Source organism: Dipodomys spectabilis, unplaced genomic scaffold (genome assembly GCF_019054845.1).
Source record: "Dipodomys spectabilis isolate Male_0828 unplaced genomic scaffold, ASM1905484v1 ptg000231l, whole genome shotgun sequence".
Classification (NCBI taxonomy): Eukaryota; Metazoa; Chordata; class Mammalia; order Rodentia; family Heteromyidae; genus Dipodomys; species Dipodomys spectabilis.
The window spans coordinates 8,208,978-8,229,776 of record NW_024870908.1 but is presented as its reverse complement, the minus strand read 5'-3'; the positions used below and the strand labels follow the sequence as shown (position 1 = coordinate 8,229,776).

Genomic DNA, 20,799 nt, shown 5'->3' with positions numbered 1-20,799 from the left:
GCACTGTCTCTCAGCTCTTCAGCTCAAGGCTAGTGCTCTACCACTTGAGCCACGGTGCCACTTCCAGCTTTTTCTGCTTATGTGGTGCTGAGGAATCAAACCCAGGGCTTCATCATGCAAGGCAAGCGCTCTACCACTGAGCCAACTTCCCAGCCCTGTGAGACTCTTTATCTCCAATAAACTACCAGAAAGCCAGAATGGCACTGTGGCTTGTGGTAGAGCGCTCGCCTTGAGCTGAGGAGCACAGGGACAGCGCCCAGGCCCAGAGCTCAAGCCGCAGGACTGACCAAAAAAAAAAAAAAGGTCCAGGCACTCGGTGCTGCTTCCTCCGCGGCCAATCCCTGCTCTGATAAGGTCTCATATGAGCTTCCTGCAGTGGGGGGGGACTTGGGGTACAGGACGCCGCTGGCCCAAACCGCTTCTTTGAAGGTGGCCCACCGCTTGAGCCACAACTCCATTTCAGGCTTCTTGGTAGTTAATTAGAGGTGAGAGTCTCTTGGGCTTCACCTGCCTTGGCTGGCTCTGAACCACCAGTCTCTGATTTCAGCCTTCCAAGTAGCTAGGGTTAGAGGGGTGAGCCACAGGCTCCCCCTAAAAATGCAGCTGTCACTGTCGCCCTCAGTGATCACCTTTATCATAACAATAGAAAGTTAAAAACCAAAAACCACACCGCCACACCCCTGCATGCCCCCTCGGGAACCAGCGCCCCGGCCGACCCCCCTCGGGAGCGGGCACCCTGGCCGACCCCTCTCGGGAGTGGGTGGCCGGCTGCCTCCCTCTGGAGCCTGTGCCCGGCCGACCCCCCTCGGGAGCCTGCGCCCGGCCGACCCCCTCAGCAGCAGTTCCTCGAGCTTCTCCCTGGCCAGATGCACTGCACGACCCCACAGCGCCACACCAAGCCCATCCAAGAGAAAAACGGAGACCCGTTCCCACGGACATGGCAAGACAGCCTCGGTCCTGGGAGCCCAGCTGGAGGCTCCGTGGGGGATCCAGTGCCGCGGGGTCCTGTCCGCGGGAGCCGCACCCAGCCCTGGAGGAGCCCAACCGCGCAGGGACACCAGGAGCGCAGGGCTGGCGCGAGGCAGGGAGCCGGGACAGTGCGGCAGGGGGTGGACCGGGCAGGCCGATGGCGCCTCGCGGTCCTGGCCGCCCCGGGACCTTGGCTCCCGGCCTCTGCGGGACCTCGGGACGCCGCGGCCGTTGGCGCTTGGCCGGGCGGCTGCTGGGACCCCGCTCTGCTCCACTCTAGCCAGCGCCCGGCCGGCTCAGCTGGGGCCGGGCTGGCCACACGGGCCACGGACCCGTCCCCGTCGGCCCCCGGGGAGGAGCCGCGGCGGTGGGCGAGGGAGGGGGGCGGCGTGCGGGGACCGCGGCCCTGGAGGCCAGGCACGTGGGTGACGTGGGGGACACAGGCCGGGGATGAGGACAGAGGCACGGAGAGGCTCGGAGAGCGCCCACCCGCCCTGAGTCCGCCAGCCTCCAGCTTGTGCTCAAGCAACACTCGACGCGCGGCGTTGGCAGCATTTTTATTCAGCAAAGCCTGGGAGCGGAGACAAGCCGCAGCCTTCAGCAGCCGGACTCTCCACGCCGCGGCCGGACTCTCCACGCCGCGGGCCTGCGCCCCGCCCCGCCCCGCCGCCCACCCCAGGACCTTCCCTGGGCAGGCAGCCGGTCAGCGGGGGCCTCACGCCGCCCCCCCATCTCCGGTCAGAGCAGTCCAGGCTCCCGCAGGCCTGAGGGGGCCGGGCCCAGGGGTCCAGGCGGAGCTCGGCGGTGCGGGAGCGGGCGGCCCTGCCCCCGTCCCCGGCTGGGCTCAGGAGAACCTCTGCACCTGCTTCAGGACCCAGGGCACGAAGGTCTGGACGCGGGCGTAGACGCCGGGCACGTCGATCAGGGCGCAGCCGTAGCCCCAGCTGACCACGCCCATCAGCGTCCAGGCGCCCGACACCTTGCAGACCAGGGGCCCTCCCGAGTCGCCCTGGGGGAGAGGGGGAGGACGAGGAGGCCGTGAGGGAGGGGCGGGCGTGCAGGGTGGGGAGGGGCGGGCGGAGACTCACGTAGCAGGAGCCCCGGCCAAAGCCGCCGGCACACAGCATGTCCTCCTGGATGAACCTGCGGCCACGGAAGCGGTGCCAGGTGGCGTTGTGGAATTTCTCCTCACAGACGGCGTTGCTCACCACCAGCAGCTTCGCCTCCTGCAGGCGGTAGGGCGGCGGCAGCGAGGCTGGGGAGAGAGGCGGGCCGCGGTGAGGGCGCCGCCCTCACGGGGCAGGACCCCGGCGGGCCTCCGCGGCCGGGCCTCCGCGCTGAGCCTCCAGTGTGGGGGGAGGGGCTGGTGCGCAGCGGGAGCCGCTGCTCTGCTCTGTGGACCCGGCACCAGCACCAGCTTCCTCCCACCGTGACTGAGGGGCACAGCCCCAGTCCCCCCGCCCCGACTCCCCTCAGCCCCCCACACTCACAAAACAGGCTGATGGCGCCCCAGCCCGTCACCCAGCACTGGTCCAGCGAGGCAGCGTCCAGGGAGGCGGACGGCAGCCTGACGGGCTTGACGCTGTTCGAGCACTGCACGGGCTCTGCCAGCCGCAGCAGCGCCACGTCGGAGCCCAGCATCCAGTGCACGTAGTCCTGGTGGACGATGACCTTGCTCACGCCCAGCAGCTGCTGGCCCCCGTACAGGTACACGTCCCCCACGTGCACCCGGAAGGCCGCCGGGTCCACGTCCCGCCTGGGGTCAGAAGGAGGAGGTCACGCAGAAGCTCGCTGCCCTGGGGCCCAGCCCGGCACGGGCAAAGGCTCGAAGCCCCAGAGCCCGGGATCCCGGGGTGGACTCACCGGCGGATGCAGTGGGCGGCGGTCAGCACCCACCGCGGGTGGACGAGGGAGCCGCCGCAGATGTGCACCCAGGAGGCCCAGTGGTAGCTGTAGACCCTCAGGCTGACCTGCCATGGCCACCGCCCCTGGGGGGCGCTGGACCCGCCCACGACGCCCACCAGCTCATTCTTGGTGACAGGTGCTGGAAGCAACGCCAGGAGTCAGGGGACGGGTGCTCGGCCCGCTGCCCGGTCAGCCAGGGCAGGGCATGCACCCCAGGACCCCAGGGACCCCTCATGACCCCAAGGGCCCCCCAGAACCTTGAGGTGGCCCGAGGGCCCTGAGGGCGGGGTGCACAGGCGTCCCGGGGTCCTCAGGCTCAGCAGTGGATCCCGCCAGCAGGAAGAGAGTCAGGCCCAGCAGGCTCAGCATCTGCGAGGAGACAGCATGGAGGCCCTGCCCGGGAGGCCCTGCCTGGGAGGCCCTGCCCGGGGGGCCCTGTCTGGGAGGCCCTGCCCGGGGGGCCCTGTCTGGGAGGCCCTGCCCGGGGGGCCCTGCCCACGAGGCCCTGTCCGGGAGGCCCTGCCTGGGAGGCCCTGCCCGGGGGGCCCTGCCCGCGAGGCCCGGCGTCCCCGGAGGCCAGGCCCCGCACACTCACCTTGCCAGGTCCCCACAGGTCTGTCCTCCCCAGCCGCGGAGCCCCTTTATCCTCCAGCCACAGGAAGTGGGCAGGGGGCTCAGCCAGGCCACAGAGCCGGGAGGAAGTGGCGTGAGCCGTGGCGAGGCGGCGGAGGGCTGACTGCCGGGTGGACACAGGGCCTCCCCGGGCCCAGCCCCACGTCGCACCTGTCACCGTCTGCTCACAGGGGAAGGCTCTGGAGAGAGAGGAGGGCTGGGGCTTTGTCCGGCCAAGCCCTCCGTCCCATGCGGTCACAGCCAGGCCGAGGCCCTGCGCTGGTCCCCGCTGTGTGGGGCGCCTGGCCCGGCCGCCGTGGTGACCAGCCGTGGGCCTGGCGCCCGCGCTGCCCCTGGCCGAGCACGTTGTCAGTGGCCAGTGCAGGCCGCTCTCCCTTGCATCTGCTGGCTTGTGGGGACCTTGTGTCCAGTGTGGGGCCCGCACGGATGCTGAGGGGTGTCCTGCACTCAGGACAGCCTGGGGGCCAGGGGAGGCTCTGGTGGGGGTAACACCCCTCCAGGGCGGCGGTCAGCCGTGTCTGGGCTTCCCGGGGACACAGCAGGGGGAGGCCCTACAGGGTCAGCGAGTCAGGCCTGCCTGCACCTGCCCGTCCCTCGCTGGCCCCGTCCCCCTGCCCGTCCCTCCCCCGCCCTGTCCTCCTGCCCGTCCCATGCTGTATTTGGGGACAAGCCCTCCCCACTCCCAGCTGGAGACTCAATGTCCTCCAGGTCCATGCAGGGTGGCTGTAGGGACACTGACAGGACAGCCGGCCATGTCTGGAGAACCGCAGGGGCCCCGCGGACGGCCCGGGGGTCGGCAGGGGCCTGGGGCCGGCGCCCGCGCTGGAGGCCGGGTCTGATATCTCGGCGGGATCAACCACGTCCTCACGGGAGGTCCCAGCTGTGGCCATTAGGCAACAGGGAAAATGGAGACAGGATGCCCGGCCTGCCTGATAGGGCAGGACAGGCCACCCAGAGAACCTGGGCGATAGGATCAGAGAAACGGCCAGGGCCCTGGGGCCCGGCCCGGCCAATGGGAGCCGCGTCCAGGCCGTGGCCAGTGCTGGGCTCGGGATCCATTAGGGGAGCGGCAGCTGCCCAGGGCTGGTGTTGCAAGAGGGCTGGGTTGGGCAAGCCCCGGGCAGAGGGCCGGCATGGCCAGGCGCGCTTCAGAGCGAAGCCCACAGAGGGCCCGGTCCCTGCCCCGGGGTGCGGGGCTTCGTCCACAGCTGTCACAGCCCCTTGACCCGCGACTGCCTTGGGTGCCGGGATCAGCCCACCCCGCCATCTCCCAGGACAACACCCAGGGTGGTAGCAGAGCCAACACTCGCCGCGCCCACAGTGCGCAGATAGCGGGGCCTCGGGGGACTCCGTGTCCCTGTGCCTCCGCCTCGGGGGACTCCGTGTCCCTGTGCCTCGGCCTCGGGGGACTCCGTGTCCCTGTGCCTCGGCCTCGGGGGACTCCGTGTCCCTGTGCCTCGGCCTCGGGGGACTCCGTGTCCCTGTGCCTCGGCCTCGGGGGACTCCGTGTCCCTGTGCCTCGGCCTCGGGGGACTCCGTGTCCCTGTGCCTCGGCCTCCTCTGCTGACGTCTGCTGTTATTGTAGGGTGGATATACAGAGGACTTCCCCTGACATGAGTCACGCGATGAGTGCAGTTCTTTTTGTTTTGTCGGTCGTGGGGCCTGAACTCTGGGCCTGGGCGCTGTCCCTCAGCTCTTCAGCTCAAGGCGAGCGCTCTACCACCGGAGCCACAGCGCCACTTCTGACTTTTTCTGTTTATGTGGTGCTGAGGAATCGAACCCAGGGCCTCAAACATGCAAGGCAAGCGCTCTACCACTGAGCCACCTTCCCAGCCCCTACGGTTCTTTTTTGAACCATGTGCCCCCTTCCCCTCGCTCTCTCCCAGTTTTTCCCTCCTGTCGCTGCCCACAAGATGTGCTGCTCATTTCCACGTGGTATACAGCTCATTTCCACGTGCTGTGCCGCTCATTTCCACGTGCTGTGCTGCTCATTTCCACGTGGTGTACAGCTCATCTCCACGTGGTGTGCTGCTCATTTCCACGTTCTGTGCTGCTCATTTCCACGTGGTGTACAGCTCATCTCCACGTGGTGTACAGCTCATCTCCATGTGCTGTGCTGCTCATTTCCACATGCTGTGCCGCTCATTTCCACGTGCTGTGCTGCTCATTTCCACGTGGTATACAGCTCATTTCCACGTGCTGTGCCGCTCATTTCCACATGGTGTACAGCTCATTTCCACGTGCTGTGCTGCTCATTTCCACGTGCTGTGCTGCTCATTTCCACATGGTATACAGCTCATTTCCACGTGCTGTGCTGCTCATTTCCACGTGCTGTGCTGCTCATTTCCACGTGGTATACAGCTCATTTCCACGTGCTGTGCTGCTCATTTCCACGTGGTATACAGCTCATTTCCACGTGCTGTGCTGCTCATTTCCACGTGGTGTACAGCTCATTTCCACGTGGTATACAGCTCATTTCCATGTGCTGTGCCGCTCATTTCCACGTGCTGTGCTGCTCATTTCCACGTGGTATACAGCTCATTTCCACGTGCTGTGCTGCTCATTTCCACGTGGTGTACAGCTCATTTCCACGTGGTATACAGCTCATTTCCACGTGCTGTGCCGCTCATTTCCACGTGCTGTGCTGCTCATTTCCACGTGGTGTGCAGCTCATTTCCACGTGCTGTGCCACTCATCTCCACATGGTGTGCTGCTCATTTCCACGTGGTGTCTGGTGGGTGCCACCGCGGCATTCCTTCGTCCTGTTCCAGCTCTACGGCCCCCCCTCCCCGCCAGGCACCAGCAAAGTAACAAACAGGACAAAGGGAAAGGAAAAGAAAAAAACAGCAACAATGGAGTCCCTTGCTTCCTTTTCTTGGAGTTCATTTCACAAAATAACAAATCTGAGGCAACATTTCATCAAGGGTTATTTTATCAGCCCCCAGGGGCAAAGCTACTGAGCCTCCCCCAACCACGCCAGCGCTACCTGCTTTCCGCCTCCGAGTGTGAATGTCTGTAGTCCTATATAATTGATCATCGATATCCCAGTGTGCGTGCGTGCACACACACATGCGCACATACACGCGCACACACACACACGCACACGCACAAACACACATGCACACGTGCACACAAACACGCGCACACACAAACACGCACGCATACACACGCACACATGCACGCACGCACAAACACGCGCACACACGTGCACATGCACATGCACACATGCACGCACACATACATGCATGCACACACAAACATGCACACCCGTGCACACGCACACGCACACGCGCATGCACACGCACACACGCACACACGTGCACATGCACACACACACACTGATCGTTCCATGGTGCTTTTTCCTGTTAACTCTGAAGTGTTTTTTCTGTAGGAGTTTTTTCCCTTTAGTTGTTTCTCTGCTCTAAGGATGTGGGCGCTGTCGACATCGTCTTCATTTTCAAAGCACACGGCGGTGTACGGGCCGTTCCCTGTGGGGAGCAGTTTGGGGGTCCCCAGCCCACAGCACCAACCACAGTGGTGCTGAGCCTGGGGCGTCGGCGGGTGCAGACGCCCCGGCGGGGTCTGCAGGGTGCGGGACCAGGCTGCGCGGCCTGCCTGGCATGCGGGGCCTCCAAGGGCCTCCGCGGTAGCTCTGGGCCTCTGCGGACGAGGGGGGAGAAGGGGGTCTGTGTCTTCCCCTCCACCTCCACGTCACGCCCATCCGATGCAGCCCACTTTCTAAGCGCTGAGGCCGGCTCTGAACCTAGGGCCGGGGCCACGGGACCGAATCTGTGATCTGTGGCTTGTGTGGCAGAGCGGCTGCAGTTTTTGCTTGGTTTCGCTCTGAGTGAGCGGGTGGCCGCAGGGCAGAGGTGGGCAGAGGTGGCGTTCCTGTCCCCTCGCGGTGGGCTGGGGGGACATCTTGCTGGCCATGGCTCTGAAGAGAAGCTGAGAGCCTTTGGCATGGAATTAGGGCTCAGCAAGCACCGCCCCTGGGGCCTGGCCCCCCTTGTTAGCTGCAAAGGGGCGCAGGGGACCGGGCCCCGGGCACCCGTGCCTCAGGAGGCCCCACGGGGCACAGGGCACGTGCTCCGAGCCCTGGCTGAACTGAATGTAGCCACTTCCCAGACCCTCACCGGCAACAGTGACAGGGCGGGGGGGGGGGGGCAGGAGGGACTTTGAGCAAAGGGACTCCGACCCCGGATCAGCCAGCGAGCCCCGCCCCCCCGCCCCGGGCCTGGCGAGAAAGGTAGCCCTTGAGGGAGTTCCAACAGCAGCTCGCTCGGTCTGGGTTAGGGTTTTTGTTTGTTTGTTTTACCAGTGCTGGAAGGTTCGTTTTTGTCTGTGGTGGTACTGGGATCTGAATTAGGGCTTTTGTACTTATCAGGCAGGTGCTTTACCACTCAAGCAATGACTCCAGCCCCAAACAGCCACGTTGGCCTGGGAGCCCAGGGCCGGGGACAGGGACACAGCGCACAAATGTGCTTGAATGACGCAGGGCTGACCACCACAGGACCCCATCTCTGCAACGTTTGTGCCTTGGTTTACTCGTCTAGAACCGGCATGAATGCAGAACCTGTGGGTGCTGTCCCAGAGAGGAGACCAGTGCTCACGGGAATGGGGACCATCACAGCATCTTTATTCAGAGGCCAGGCAGCAGAGAGCCTGGCTGGACCTCAGCAAACTTGACCCTGCGCCCCTCCCTTCCAGGAGACAGAGCCAGGACCTGGGCCTCGCCAGCCATCTGCTTCCTCCCCGGTGGGGGGGTGCCCCGGCTCTGGCCGGGCTCTGGGGTCGCGGTGCAGGAGTGGGCAGCGGTACCCTCCTAGCTGCAGCAGGCTGGGCTCAGGAGAAGGTCTGCATCTGCTTCTGGATCCAGGGCACGTGGGTCTGGACGCGAACATAGACCCCGGGAATGTCTGGTAGGGCACAGCCGTAGCCCCAGCTGACCACGCCCACCAAGGTCCAGGCGCCGGACACCTTGGAGACCAAGGGCCCGCCGGAGTCGCCCTGGGGGAGGGGAAAAGAAGGGGAGGCCGGCACTGAGGGTCTGGAGGCGGGGGGGGGGGGAGGGAGGCCGGGACTGAGGGTCTGGAGGCGGGGGGGGGGGGAGGCTGGGACTGAGGGTGGGGGGGAGGCTGGGACTGAGGGGGGGTGAGGGCAGGACTGAGGGTGGGGGAGGCCGGGACTGAGGGGGGGGAGGGAGGCCGGGACTGAGGGTCTGGAGGCGGGGGGGGGAGGGGAGGCTGGGACTGAGGGGGGGAGGGCAGGACTGAGGGTGGGGGAGGCCGGGACTGAGGGTCTGGAGGCGGGGGGGGGGGAGGGGAGGCTGGGACTGAGGGGGGGGAGGGCAGGACTGAGGGTGGGGGAGGCCGGGACTGAGGGGGGGGAGGGAGGCCGGGACTGAGGGTCTGGAGGCGGGGGGGGGAGGGGAGGCTGGGACTGAGGGGGGGAGGGCAGGACTGAGGGTGGGGGAGGCCGGGACTGAGGGTCTGGAGGCGGGGGGGGGGGGAGGCCGGGACTGAGGGTGGGGGAGGCTGGGACTGAAGGTCTGGAGGCGGGGGGGGGGGGGTGGCCGGGGCTTACGTAGCAGGAGTCCCGGCCCTCGCTGCCCGCGCACAGCATGTCGGGCAGGATGATCCTCTTGTCTGCGCGGTGGAACCAGGAGGCCCGGTGGTACTGTCTCTCACAGAGCTGGTCGTCCACCACCTGCACCTGCACCTGCTGCAGGCGGTAGGGTGGGGGCAGGGAGGCTGGGGAGAGACGGGAGGGGGGGAGAGGGCAGCAGAGGGAGGAGAGGGGAGGGCGGTGGTGGCGGCGCCGGCCTGGCCGTGCACGGGTGCCAAGACCCGAGTCCCGCTTCCCCATGCTTACCATACATGCTGACGGCGCCCCAGCCCGTCACCCAGCACTGGTCCCCCGAGGCGAGCTCGGCAGAGCCGGACGGCAGTCTGACGGGCTTGACCGTTGGCCGAGCAGTGCACGGGCTCCGCCAGCCGCAGCAGCGCCACGTCCGAGCCCAGGTGGGCGGCAATGAAGTCGGGGTGGACGATGACCTTGCTCACGCCCAGCAGCTGCTGGCCCCCGTACAGGTACACGTCCCCCACGTGCACCCGGAAGGCCGCCGGGTCCGCGTCCCGCCTGGGGTCAGAAGGAGGAGGTCACGCAGAAGCTCGCTGCCCTGGGGCCCAGCCCGGCACGGGCAAAGGCTCGAAGCCCCAGAGCCCGGGATCCCGGGGTGGACTCACCGGCGGATGCAGTGGGCGGCGGTCAGCACCCACCGCGGGTGGACGAGGGAGCCACCACAGATGTGCACCCAGGAGGCCCAGTGGTAGCTGTAGACCCTCAGGCTGACCTGCCATGGCCACCGCCCCTGGGGGGCGTTGGACCCGCCCACGATGCCCACCAGCTCATTCTTGGTGACAGGTGCTGGAAGCAACGCCAGGAGTCAGGGGACGGGTGCTCGGCCCGCTGCCCAGTCAGCCAGGGCAGGGCATGCACCCCAGGACCCCAGGGACCCCTCATGACCCCAAGGGCCCCCCAGAACCTTGAGGCCCCTCAGGGCCCTGAGGACCCTCCCCAAGAACCCTAGGGCCATTCCCAGGACCCCAGAGACCCCCAGAACCTTGAGGTGGCCCCAGGGCCCTGAGGGCGGGGTGCACAAGTGTCCCGGGGTCCTCAAGCTCAGCAGTGGATCCCGTCAGCAAGAAGAGAGTCAGGCCCAGCAGGCTCAGCATCTGCGAGGAGACAGCATGGAGGCCCTGTCCGGGAGGCCCTGTCCGGGAGGCCCTGTCTGGGAGGCCCTGCCCGGGGGCCCTGCCCACGAGGCCCTGTCCAGGAGGCCCTGCCCGCGAGGCCCTGCCCGCGAGGCCCAGCGTCCCCGGAGGCCAGGCCCCGCACACTCACCTTGCCAGGTCCCCACAGGTCTGTCCTCCCCAGCCGCGGAGCCCCTTTATCCTCCAGCCACAGGAAGTGGGCAGGGGGCTCAGCCAGGCCGCGGGGCCAAGAGGAAGTGGCCTGGGCCGTGGCGAGGCGGCGGAGGGCTGACTGCCGGGTGGACACAGGGCCTCCCCGGGCCCAGCCCCACGTCGCACCTGTCACCGTCTGCTCACAGGGGAAGGCTCTGGAGAGAGGAGGGCTGGGGCTTTGTCCGGCCGGCCAAGCCCTCCGTCCCACGCTGTCATGGCCAGGCCGAGGCTCTGCACTGGTCCCCGCCGCGTGGGGCGCCTGGCCCGGCCGCCGTGGTGACCAGCCGTGGGCCTGGCGCCCGCGCTGCCCCCGGCCGAGCACGTTGTCAGTGGCCAGTGCAGGCCGCTCTCCCTTGCATCTGCTGGCTTGTGGAGACCTTGTGTCCAGTGTGGGGCCCGCACAGATGCTGAGGGGCGTCCAAGAACCCCCGCCCAGGCTGTCTGGGCTCCCTGGGTCCAGGCCAGCCCTGCCTCGACGGCCAGCCCTGCCCTTCAGCTGAGAACAAGCTCCCCGGCTCAGGCCGCTTCCTGTCCCCGCTCAGCGCGCGCTGTCCCCGGGCCCAGGTGCTGAGCGGCCGCCTCTGTGGCTGATGACACTGAGAAACGGTGGCTCCGAGTAGCCAGAAAGGAAAGGCCAGGGAGGTGCCCCCCGGAGGGCCTGAGGTTCCAAGCCAGGGCGCGGGGAGCCTGGGCGCGGGGAGCCTGGGCGCGGGGGAGCCAGGGCGCGGGGAGCCTGGGCGCGGGGAGCCAGGGCGCGGGGAGCCAGGGCGCGGGGAGCCAGGGCGCGGGGAGCCAGGGCGCGGGGAGCCTGGGCGCGGGGGTACTCCTGTGGACAGGCGTGGGAAGACGTGGGCAGGCCCGGGGCAGGCCTGGACTTGGGGAGGCCGCGCGGCCGTCAGCGGCATCCTGACCGCGTGAGGGCCCCGCAGGGTCTCAGGGCCTGGGCCAGGAGGAGCCCTTGGGAGAAGCTGCCAGGAGCGGCTGGAGGGGCCTCCCCAGGAGCCGCCGGGGTGGGGAAAGGCAGTGGGGGTCCTTGTGCCCCGAGAGGGTGACGTGGGACACGTTCGGCGTCCAGCACGCCCCGCTGACCGGCAGGGCGGGCGGGGCCCCACATCCAGGCAGCCTCGAACCTCAGGGCCTGGAGACGGGATACCCGGCCGGCCCGATAGGGGAGGACAGGCCACCCAGAGAACCTCAGCGATAGAATCAGAGAAACGGCCAGGACCACCGGGCACGGGGCCAGGCCTGGCCGGGGAGAGCCGCGCCCAGGCCTCAGGGGCTGTGAGATAGGACCGTGGCTGTGGGAGCCGGTGTTGCAAGAGGGCCGGGTTGGGAAACGCTGGGCAGAGGGCCAGCACAGGGCCACCACGTTGCATCATGAAGCCGGCAGGAGAGAGCCAGCGGTCCCTGGAGCCCAGGGGTGCAGGGGGCTGTGACCGGGCCGCTCCCCCATCTCCAACTGTAACCCAGCTTTGTGTGCCCGTGGAACACCAATCTATGACAGACCCGGCCCCTCTCCGTCTCCTGCAGGGCCCGGAAAGCCCTCTGCCCTTGTACAGGGTGGCCTGGGTGGCACTGCTGGCTCCTCCTCCACCCTGGACTCACCCCGCCAGCCCGCCTCAGCTGCTCTGCCCGGGATGCACCGTGGGTCCCAAAGGCACTTGGATGGAGACTTCAGGCTTGGGCCCCATAGAAGCAACTATGAAGTAAGAAGCACTAAGTCCTCTGGGATGTGCCTGGAAACCCAGAACCTTGGCTCTCATTCCAATATGAAGTGGGTTTGTTTCTGTGCCCGTGCTGGGGCTTAAACACTGGCCTGTGCTCTCCATGAAATCTTCTCAAAGCTAGAGCTCTACCACTTGAACAACAGCACCACTTCTGGGGTTTTTTGGTGATTAATTGGAGGTAAGAATCTCACAGAGCCGGGTGCCAGTGGCTCACGCCATAATCCTAGCTACTCCGGAGGCTGAGATCTGAGGATCATAGTTCAAAGTCAACCAAGGGCAGGAAAGTCTGAGAGACTCTTATCTCTAATAAACCACTCAGAAAAAGCCAGAAGTAGTCTTGTGGCTCAAAGTGGTAAAGCCCTCGCCTTAACCACAGAGAGGCTGAGGAACAGTGCCCAGACCCTGAGTTCAGGCCCCAGGACCAGGGGAAAAAAAAAAAAAAAAAAGTCTCACAGACTTTCCTGCCTGGACTGTCTTCAAACTGTGATCCTCAGATCTCAGCCTCCGGAGTAGCTATGATCCCAGGTGTGAGACACCAGCACCTGACAGAGATAGCTTTTATTGTAAGAATAATGTAGGGCTGGGAAGGTGGCTCAGTGGTAGAGCGCTTGCCTTGCAAGCATGAGGCCCTGGGTTCGATTCCTCAGCACCACATCAGCAGAAAAAGCCGGAAATGGCGCTGTGGCTCCAGTGGTAGAGCACTAGCCTTGAGCTGAAGAGCTGAGGGACAGCGCCCAGGCCCTGAGTTCAAGCCCCACCACCGACAAAAAATAAATAAAATAATAATGTAAATATCTCTGGTTATAGAGAAGAATGTACGGTTCGTATAAGCTCCCCATCCCCCTACCCAGCGTTGGTGGGAGATGGAGATGGAGAGGGAGGGGTCAGAACTCTGGGGAGATGCCCGAGGGCATGATGGCTCCCACACAGTCCCGGGCGGTGGGTCTCGGCACCGTGGCTCGGCTACGGAGGTCAGGGACCCCCTTCCCTGTGCCTTCCACTTCTCCCGTGACACAGCCAGCTCCACAGTTCAAATCCCGCCACACGTCTCCTCCCCCTCCAAACTGAGTGCCCAGGAAGGCAAAGACAGAGCAGATGCCAGCAGCTCGCACCTGTAGTCCTGGCTTAGATCTGAGGATCAGGGTTCAAAGGCAGAGGCTAGGATTACAGGCATTAGCTACCAGCCCTGGAGCTGTCACTGCCTTTCCAATCCTTATACCTTATCTAGTAGTTCCCTGACCCCTGGGGTGGTCTGCAGGGAGCTGGCAGGCAGGGAAGCGGCCATCCCTGTCCACCTGCCCTCACTTGGAGGAGGAGGAGGAGGAGGAGGAGGAGGAGGAGGAGGAGGAGGAAGGAGGGGAGAGGGGAGGAGGAGGAGGAGGATCTTACCTTTCACCGTTACCGGGGACGTTTGCTGTGGTTTTTGTAAGAAGACCCCCAATTTTATCAAGAGTTTTATCTCGATCAGGGGAGGATTTATCAGCCAAAAGATCGGGTGCCTTCTCATCTCTGGAGATCTGGGGCCGGGCGGCGTCTCGTTGGTGTGGTGAAATGTTGGCACCAGGCAGGCTTTCCCCGGCTCCCCTGCGGTGCCTTCCGCCTGCCGGGGCCTCAGCAGGCCTGGGCAGGAGGACCGGATCCCTGGGAGAGGACCTGGGAGCAGAGGCCGTGGGGCCTCCATGTCTGCTGAGGCAACGGAGGGGACACACGCGTGCACACACATGCTCCTGCACGCGCACACCCTCTCCCGCTCATGCACACGGGCGCCGTGAGCACATGCAGACACAGGTATCACACACGCACGTGCGTGCCGCCATGACACGTGTGCACACGGAGGAGAGCGCCCGCACACACGCAGGTCTGCCCCGCGCCCGCGGGGCTCTGGGGGCCCCAGACTCCCCACAGCCAATTCCAGTCAGCACAAACCACCGCCTCAGGGAGGCCCAGGAGCACAAGCTGCAGAGAGGAGCCGCAGATTCCGGGGCTGCCTGGCCGAGTGGGGACTCCCCCAGCCCTCGGGATCAGTGGAGCTGCAGCCCCTGTTCCCAGAGCCCCATCAGCGGTCCTCCCGGGCCCGGCCTCCCCCTCCAGCCGGGTCCTCCCGGGCCCGGCCTCCCCCTCCAGCCGGGTCCTCCCGGGCCCGGCCTCCCCCTCCAGCCGGGTCCTCCCGGGCCCGGCCTCCCCCTCCAGCCGGGTCCTCCCTGGGCCGGCCTCCCCCTCCAGCTGGGTCCTCCCTGGGCCGGCCTCCCCCCTCCAGCCGGGTCCTCCCGGGCCTGGCCTCCCCCTCCAGCCGGGTCCTCCCGGGCCTGGCTTCCCCCCTCCAGCCGGGTCTTCCCAGGCCTGGCCTCCCTCCTCCAGCCGGGTCCTCCCCGGGCCTGGCCTCCCCCCTCCAGCCGGGTCCTCCCGGGCCTGGCTTCCCCCTCCAGCCGGGTCCTCCCGGGCCTGGCTTCCCCCCTTCAGCCGGGTCCTCCAGGGCCTGGCCTCCCCCCCTCCAGCCGGGTCCTCCCGGGCCTGGCTTCCCCCTCCAGCCGGGTCCTCCCAGGCCTGGCTTCCCCCCTCCAGCCGGGTCCTCCCGGGCCTGGCTTCCCCCCTCCAGCCTGGTCCTCCCAGGCCAGGCCTCCGGTCCTCCCCAGGCCTGGCCTCCCCCTCCAGCCGGGTCCTCCCGGGCCTGGCCTCCCCCTCCAGCCGGGTCCTCCCGGGCCTGGCCTCCCCCTCCAGCCGGGTCCTCCCGGGCCTGGCTTCCCCCCTCCAGCCGGGTCCTCCCGGGCCTGGCCTCCCCCTCCAGCCGGGTCCTCCCGGGCCTGGCTTCCCCCTCCAGCCGGGTCCTCCCGGGCCTGGCTTCCCCCCTCCAGCCGGGTCCTCCCAGGCCTGGCCTCCGGTTCTCCCCAGGCCTGGCCTCCCCAGCGCAGACCCCCACTGGCTCCACACTGCACGTCCTGCTGTGAGGCAGCCAGGTCTGTACTCTTGGTACCGACCGAGCGGGCAGCAGCCAGCACCCACGGGTGGACATGGCCCCCGAGCTGATGGGCCGCTTGTCATGTTCTTGACCGAGACCCTCACTCCAGTCCCTGGGGTCGGGAAGCCCTACGCTGCCCACAGGTCAGCCCGGCTGGGGCGAGAGGCACAGCGGCCCCCAGGCAACCAAGGGCCAGAAACACCCGTGGAGGTGGGAGGGCGCCGGGCACCGGAGCACTCCTGGCGGGCACCCACCCACGGCGGGCCGGCCCTCCCAGCCCTGCTCCTCCGTGGGGAGGCCCGGGACGCAGGATCACAGGGGCACAGCCAGCTCCCGCATGGCCTGGAGCCATGCCGGCTGAGCCTCGCACACCCTCTTCCTGCCCCTCTGCCCTCTCTAGGTGTCCTGGTGCTGGCAGAGCCTCGTCCCTTCCTATGAGCTGAGCCGGCTCCCATGGTCCTGCATGAGCCAGGAAGTCCCACCCACCACGGCACCCCCGCCCCCCAACTCCCCAAAGTCAGCACCCACTCCAGTACATCTGCAGACGCCACTTCCAGGAGGTGGGCTGCTGGAAGACCCCCGTGTCCCCAGGAGGGGAGGGGCACCATTGGTGGATGCGGGTGGTAGACGGGCTTCTCCAGAGACTAGGGTCTGGTTTCTCAACTTTAAAAGAAATGTCCAAAAAGAAATGGCCTCTTGGGGCTGGGAAGGTGGCTCTGTGGTAGAGCCCTTGCCTTGCATGCCTGAGGGTCTGGGTTCGATTCCTCAGCACCACATAAGCAAAAAGAAAAAAGCCGGAAGTGGTGCTGTGGCTCAAGTGGTAGAGCGCTAGCCTTGAGCTGAAAAGCTGAGGGACAGCGCCCAGGCCCAGAGTTCAGGCCCCACGATTGGACCCCCCCAAAAAGTGAGAAAAGAAAGAAAGGAAAGAAAGAAAGAAAGAAATGTCCTCTTGCAAGAGAGTTGGTGGCTCACGCCTGTCATCCTAGCTACTCAGGAGGCTGAGATCTGAGGATTGCAGTTCAAAGCCAACCCCTTCAGGAAAGTCCATGAGACTCTGATCTCCAATGGACCACTAGAAAACTGGAAGTGGCACTGTGGCTCAAAATGGTAGAGCGCTAGCCTTGAGCTGAAGAGCTCTGGGACAGCGCCCAGGCACGGAGTTCAAATCCCATGACCAACAAAAAAAGAAATGTTCTCATGACCTGACTTATGTCACTGCAAACCCACTGCCACTTCCAGTTTTCTGGCTAACTGGAGATAAGAGTCTCCTGGACTTTCCTGCCCAGGCTGGCTTTGAAACATGATCCTCAGATCTAAGCCTCTTGAATAGCTAGGATGACAGGCATGAGCCACCAACACCTGGCTATAACACCTTTATAATAAGATTTTTTTTTTGTTGTAGATCTTGAACTCTGGGCCTGGGCGCTGTCCCTCAGCTCTTCAGCTCAAGGCGAGTGCTCTACCACTTGAGCCACAGCGCCATTTTGGTTTTCTGGTAGTTCATTGGAGATAAGAGTCTCATGGACTTTCCTGCACGGGCTGGCTTTGAACCGTGATCCTCAGATCTCAGCCCCCTGAGTAGCTAGGATGACAGGCGTGAGCCACCGGCGCCTGGCTAATAATAACAATTTTAACAAAATATAAAAAGAAATCAGAGAAAGGCAAGCGGTGGGTTTTAATGTGTTTTTTTTTTTAATCCTAACAGTTTCATGGGCCTGCGATGTAGGCCGCACCGTTTCGGGCTTGGGTTACAGTCTGTCTTCTGGCACGTTCCAGGCGGCAGCCAGGCCCTGGTGCACCTGTGGGGTCTTCCTCACCGTGGTAAACGCCGGTCTTTTTGCCCTTACTTCCTGCTGTCCCGCCCGGTGTCCCGCATACTCCCCCCCTCTCCCCCCCCCCCCCCCCCCGCTCCACCCCCTACCCCCCCCCCCCCCCCCCCGTGACTCTCCCTTTCCTCGGCATCTTGCACTCTGTGGTCCTTGTTGGCTGGAGACCTGGAGCTCCTCCCTGTGTGATCCCCCCATGCCCCCTGAACCCGTGGCCCAACCCCGGCCTGCCTGGGCCCGGGCCTGGCCCGCGGGGCTGGCCCTGCCGCTCACACGGTCCTGAACAGGCCCGGACTCCCTGGCCGCCGCCTCACGCCCGCACGCGCGTGTGAGCTCAGAGCCGCCGGGAAGCCGGAGGTCCCCAGAGGGCAGCGAGGCCAGCCCGCGGGCGGCCCAGGACCCGCGTCCCCTCCCTTCACCAACCCCGGCCTGGGAATCGGCCTGGGACCTTTAGAATCTGAACGGCCGCTGGGGGGGGGGGGCTCAGAGCTGGGCAGGCCGACACGGCTGCGTGACGCGTCCCCGAAGCAGAGAGCCCAGCACTGCGTCCACAGACCCCAGACTGCAGCCAGAGACGCCCATGCTGCGGCCAGCCTCCCTCCCCTGCGGCTCAGCACCGCGTGCGCGCAGTCCTGGGCACAAAATTCCACAGAGATCAAGGAGGCGGGGTCAGGGCGGGTTTAATGGAAGGCGGGCGGGCGGCGCCCTCGCGGGCTGGGTCTCGCCACTCCATCCGCAGCTACTCTGGCCCGGCTGGGTCAGGGCACCTCCCGCCCTGGAGCGGGGAGGGGGGGGGGGGGTGTTGTTGGGAGGTTGGGATAGGAGCGGGAAGAGGTTGGGGGAGGGCGGGAGGGGGGGCGGGAGGGGGTTGGGGGGAGGGCGGGAGGGGTGGGAGGGGGTTGGGGGGAGGGCGGGAGGGGGCGGGAGGGGGTTGGGGGGAGGGGCGGGAGGGGTGGGGGAGGGGGTTGGGGGGAGGGCGGGAGGGGGCGGGAGGGGGTTGGGGGGAGGGCGGGAGGGGTGGGAGGGGGTTGGGGGGAGGGCGGGGAGGGGGCGGGAGGGGGTTGGGGGGAGGGCGGGAGGGGTTGGGAGGAGGTTGGAGGAGGGCGGGAGGGGGTCACGGAACGCCAGGGTCTCTGTCACTTGGCCCCATCAGGGCCCAGAGAACCAGGGCACGTAGCTGCGGATCCAGGGCACGTAGCTGGCCACGCGGGTGTAGACCCCGGGGAAGTTTTGGAGCCCGCAGCACCTGCCCCAGCTCACCACGCCCACCTGCACCCACGTGCAGTTCCACCTGCAGACCAGGGGGCCCCCGGAGTCACCCTGCGGGGAGAGGCAGGCTCAGTGCTCCCCGGAGAGGGAGGGCGGGCGGGGGAGGGGGCTGGCGGGGGAGCTGGCAGGGGCGGGGGGCTGGGCAGTGAGGGGGCTGGTGGGGGAGGGGGCTGGGTGGGGGGCTGGCGGGGGAGGGGGCTGGGTGGGGGGGCCGGCGGGGGAGGGGGCCGGCGGGGGAGGGGGCCGGTGGGGGAGGGGGCTGGCGGGGGAGGGGGGCCGGCGGGGGAGGGGGCCGGCGGGGGAGGGGGCCGGCGGGGGAGGGGGCCGGCGGGGGAGGGGGCTGGACGCCACACCTGGCAGGAGTTCTGGTCCTTGTCCCCAGCACACAGCATGTCATCCCTGATGGCCGGGCGGTGTCGGGAGGAGTTGCGGTACCTCTGGTCACACTCCCCGTTCCCCACCACGGGCACGGCCACCTCCCGCAGGTGGTAGGGGGGCGGCAGCGGCCCTGTGGGGAGGGGGGTTGAGTGGGGGGGTGGGCGGGCGGGCGCGGGGTGGGTGACCCGATACCCGATACCCACTGTGGTAGCCGAGGTCGCCCCAGCCGGTCACCCAGCAGATCTTCCTGGCGGGGATGCTCAGGGCGGCCGCGGGGAGGGAGACGGGGACCCCGCGGCCCCGCGGCACGTCGGCCTCCAGTCTCAGCAGCGCGATGTCGGCGCCCCCGGCCGCCCCCAGGCTGCTGTTGTACTCGGGGTGCCTGATGATCTGGACCACCCTGCTCAGCTCCTCGCCGGGCGCGTACAGCCTCAGCCCGCCCGCCTGCACCCGGAACGCGCAGGCCCCCAGCTCCTGCCTGGAAAGCCGCCGAGCCCTCAGGGAGGGGGGGGGGCCACCCCGGGGCCAGCCCCCGACGCCCCCAGACCCGGCCCCCCCCACCGGGCGGGTCCCACTCACGGCTCCAGGCAGTGGGCGGCGGTCAGCACCCACCGCGGGTGGACGAGGGAGCCCCCGCACTGGTGCTGCCACCGGTGCTGCCGCATGCTGTAGAACCGCAGGCTCACCTGCCACGGGAAGCTCCTGGCCGCGACGGGGCAGCCCCCGACGATGCCCGGCCGCTCTGGGCCTGGGGTGGGTGGAAGGAGAGGAGGGGGGTCCGGCACAGCCCCGGCAGCGCGGGCAGACCTGGGCGGGGCGGGGGCTTGGCGGTGTTAGGACTCACCGGGGGTCCCGGGTACGGAGGCCCCCAGGCAGGGAAGGATGAGGAGCAGCAGCCACAGCATGGCAGGGCGGTGTGGACGTGAGCTCAGGGCACAGGTTCCGGGCGGCCTGGGCTGGAGCGCGGAGCTCAGGGTGACTTCACTGTCCGGGCCCCGCGCTGTGGCGCCACCGAGCCCCATTTATGCTGCTCCCACAGGATGTGGGCACGGGGGTGGCCAAGCACAGGGTCTCCTGCCCTTGGGGCCCAGGGGCTCTGAGAGGGGTGTCAGTGCATTCGGACGGGGTGCGGCGGGCAGCAGCGGCCCAGCCCTCACCGCCTGGCCCGCAGTGGAAGCCAGAGACGGGAGACGAGGCCCGGGCGCCACGGTTCAGCCTGAGACCATGGAGGACACCGCGTGATGAACCCGCAGACCCCCTCGCCTCCTCCCTGCGCCCGTCTCCCTGCTGCTCTCCAGCCCGCACCAGCCACGCGCTCCGCAAGGAGCCTCAAACCCCAGAACCACCAAAAAAGAGCGCACACACACACACACACACAGGCCCAGGGAAGGTAGTCACCTGCAGCCCGGGATGGGCAGGGAGGGAGGAGGGGGAGGGGGGAGGGGGAGGGGAGGGGGAGGGGAGGGGAGGGAGGGGGAGGGGGGAGGGGAGGGAGGGGGAGGGGGGAGGGGAGGGGGAGGGGAGGGGAGGGAGGGGGAGGGGGGAGGGGAGGGAGGGGGAGGGGGGAGGGGAGGGGAGGGAGGGGAAGGGGGGAGGGGAGGGGAGGGGAGGGGAAGGGGAAGGGGGATGGGGGGAGGGGGAGGGGGGGAGGGGAGGGGAGGGGGAGGGGAGGGGGAGGGGGCACCTTCACCTCCAGTCAGGTTCCCAGACTGTGGAGATCAGTACCTGATTGGTCTTCTTTTTTGTTGGAAGTACTGGGGTTTGAACTCGGGCCTGTGTGCTTTGTTCAGCCCGCGGCTGGCATTCTGCCCCTTGAGCCTCACCCCCAGCCAAAGCTCCTCGCCAGTGTTTTTGGAGGTGGCATCTAGTGGACTTTTTGCCCAGACCAGCCTCGTGAGCCGGCCTCCGGCGCAGCTGGGGTTACAGGCGTGCGCCACGGGCCTCAGGGCCTGGCTTGTGTCCTTCCGCTTGGCTTCATTCTCTGGCTGGGCCGGGTCAGAAGTGCTGGCGATTCCCCACCAGGCCACGTTTGTTTCTATATCACATACGCCGTCAACACCAGGCCGGGCGCTGGGGGCCTCTGGGGCCCCCGCTCCAGCCCCCTTCAGCCATCACGCCTTTGTGTCGGAGCCTCAGTTTCCCCCTGGAGATTCACTCTCCACTGACCA

General features: G+C 67.0%; 3 protein-coding genes across 3 annotated transcripts; all 3 read right to left on the bottom strand.

Moving 5' to 3' along the window:
- Positions 1 to 1,525: 1,525 nt before the first annotated feature.
- Positions 1,526 to 4,397, bottom strand: LOC122123736 (serine protease 29-like). The gene is made up of 8 exons (XM_042698154.1): positions 4,247 to 4,397; positions 3,789 to 3,964; positions 3,470 to 3,667; positions 3,132 to 3,243; positions 2,833 to 3,013; positions 2,460 to 2,725; positions 2,058 to 2,224; positions 1,526 to 1,978 (listed from the first exon to the last, which is right to left on the bottom strand). Exons 1-8 carry the CDS (start codon positions 4,395 to 4,397, stop codon positions 1,814 to 1,816), a joined length of 1,416 nt encoding a protein of 471 aa, XP_042554088.1. The 3' UTR covers positions 1,526 to 1,813.
- Positions 4,398 to 8,125: 3,728 nt separating this feature from the next.
- On the bottom strand, positions 8,126 to 10,246 carry LOC122123796 (serine protease 29-like). Its single transcript, XM_042698283.1, is given in 6 exon segments — positions 8,126 to 8,517; positions 9,094 to 9,260; positions 9,382 to 9,472; positions 9,474 to 9,648; positions 9,756 to 9,936; positions 10,133 to 10,246. Coding segments are annotated over 6 exon segments (891 nt in total). The 5' UTR covers positions 10,245 to 10,246; the 3' UTR covers positions 8,126 to 8,352.
- Positions 10,247 to 18,079: 7,833 nt separating this feature from the next.
- Positions 18,080 to 19,605, bottom strand: LOC122123797 (mastin-like). Its single transcript, XM_042698284.1, has 5 exons — positions 19,476 to 19,605; positions 19,211 to 19,379; positions 18,835 to 19,109; positions 18,607 to 18,761; positions 18,080 to 18,304 (listed from the first exon to the last, which is right to left on the bottom strand). Exons 1-5 carry the CDS (start codon positions 19,534 to 19,536, stop codon positions 18,134 to 18,136), a joined length of 831 nt encoding a protein of 276 aa, XP_042554218.1. The 5' UTR covers positions 19,537 to 19,605; the 3' UTR covers positions 18,080 to 18,133.
- Between the last annotated feature and the right edge of the window lie 1,194 nt (positions 19,606 to 20,799).

What these genes read in the sequence shown, in the direction of transcription:
- LOC122123797 (XM_042698284.1), bottom strand. Translation starts at nt 19,536, where the DNA reads ATGCTGTGGCTGCTGCTCCTCATCCTTCCCTGCCTGGGGGCCTCCGTA. An exon ending in GCCGCCCACTGCCTGGAGCC is followed by an intron (nt 19,110 to 19,210) that starts GTGAGTGGGACC and finishes GCGGCTTTCCAG; the next exon opens with GCAGGAGCTGGGGGCCTGCG. An exon ending in GGGCGACCTCGGCTACCACA is followed by an intron (nt 18,762 to 18,834) that starts GTGGGTATCGGG and finishes CCCTCCCCACAG; the next exon opens with GGCCGCTGCCGCCCCCCTAC.
- LOC122123736 (XM_042698154.1), bottom strand. Translation starts at nt 4,397, where the DNA reads ATGGCCACAGCTGGGACCTCCCGTGAGGACGTGGTTGATCCCGCCGAG. An exon ending in ACCTGTGGGGACCTGGCAAG is followed by an intron (nt 3,244 to 3,469) that starts GTGAGTGTGCGG and finishes GTCTCCTCGCAG; the next exon opens with ATGCTGAGCCTGCTGGGCCT. An exon ending in GCCGCCCACTGCATCCGCCG is followed by an intron (nt 2,726 to 2,832) that starts GTGAGTCCACCC and finishes TTCTGACCCCAG; the next exon opens with GCGGGACGTGGACCCGGCGG.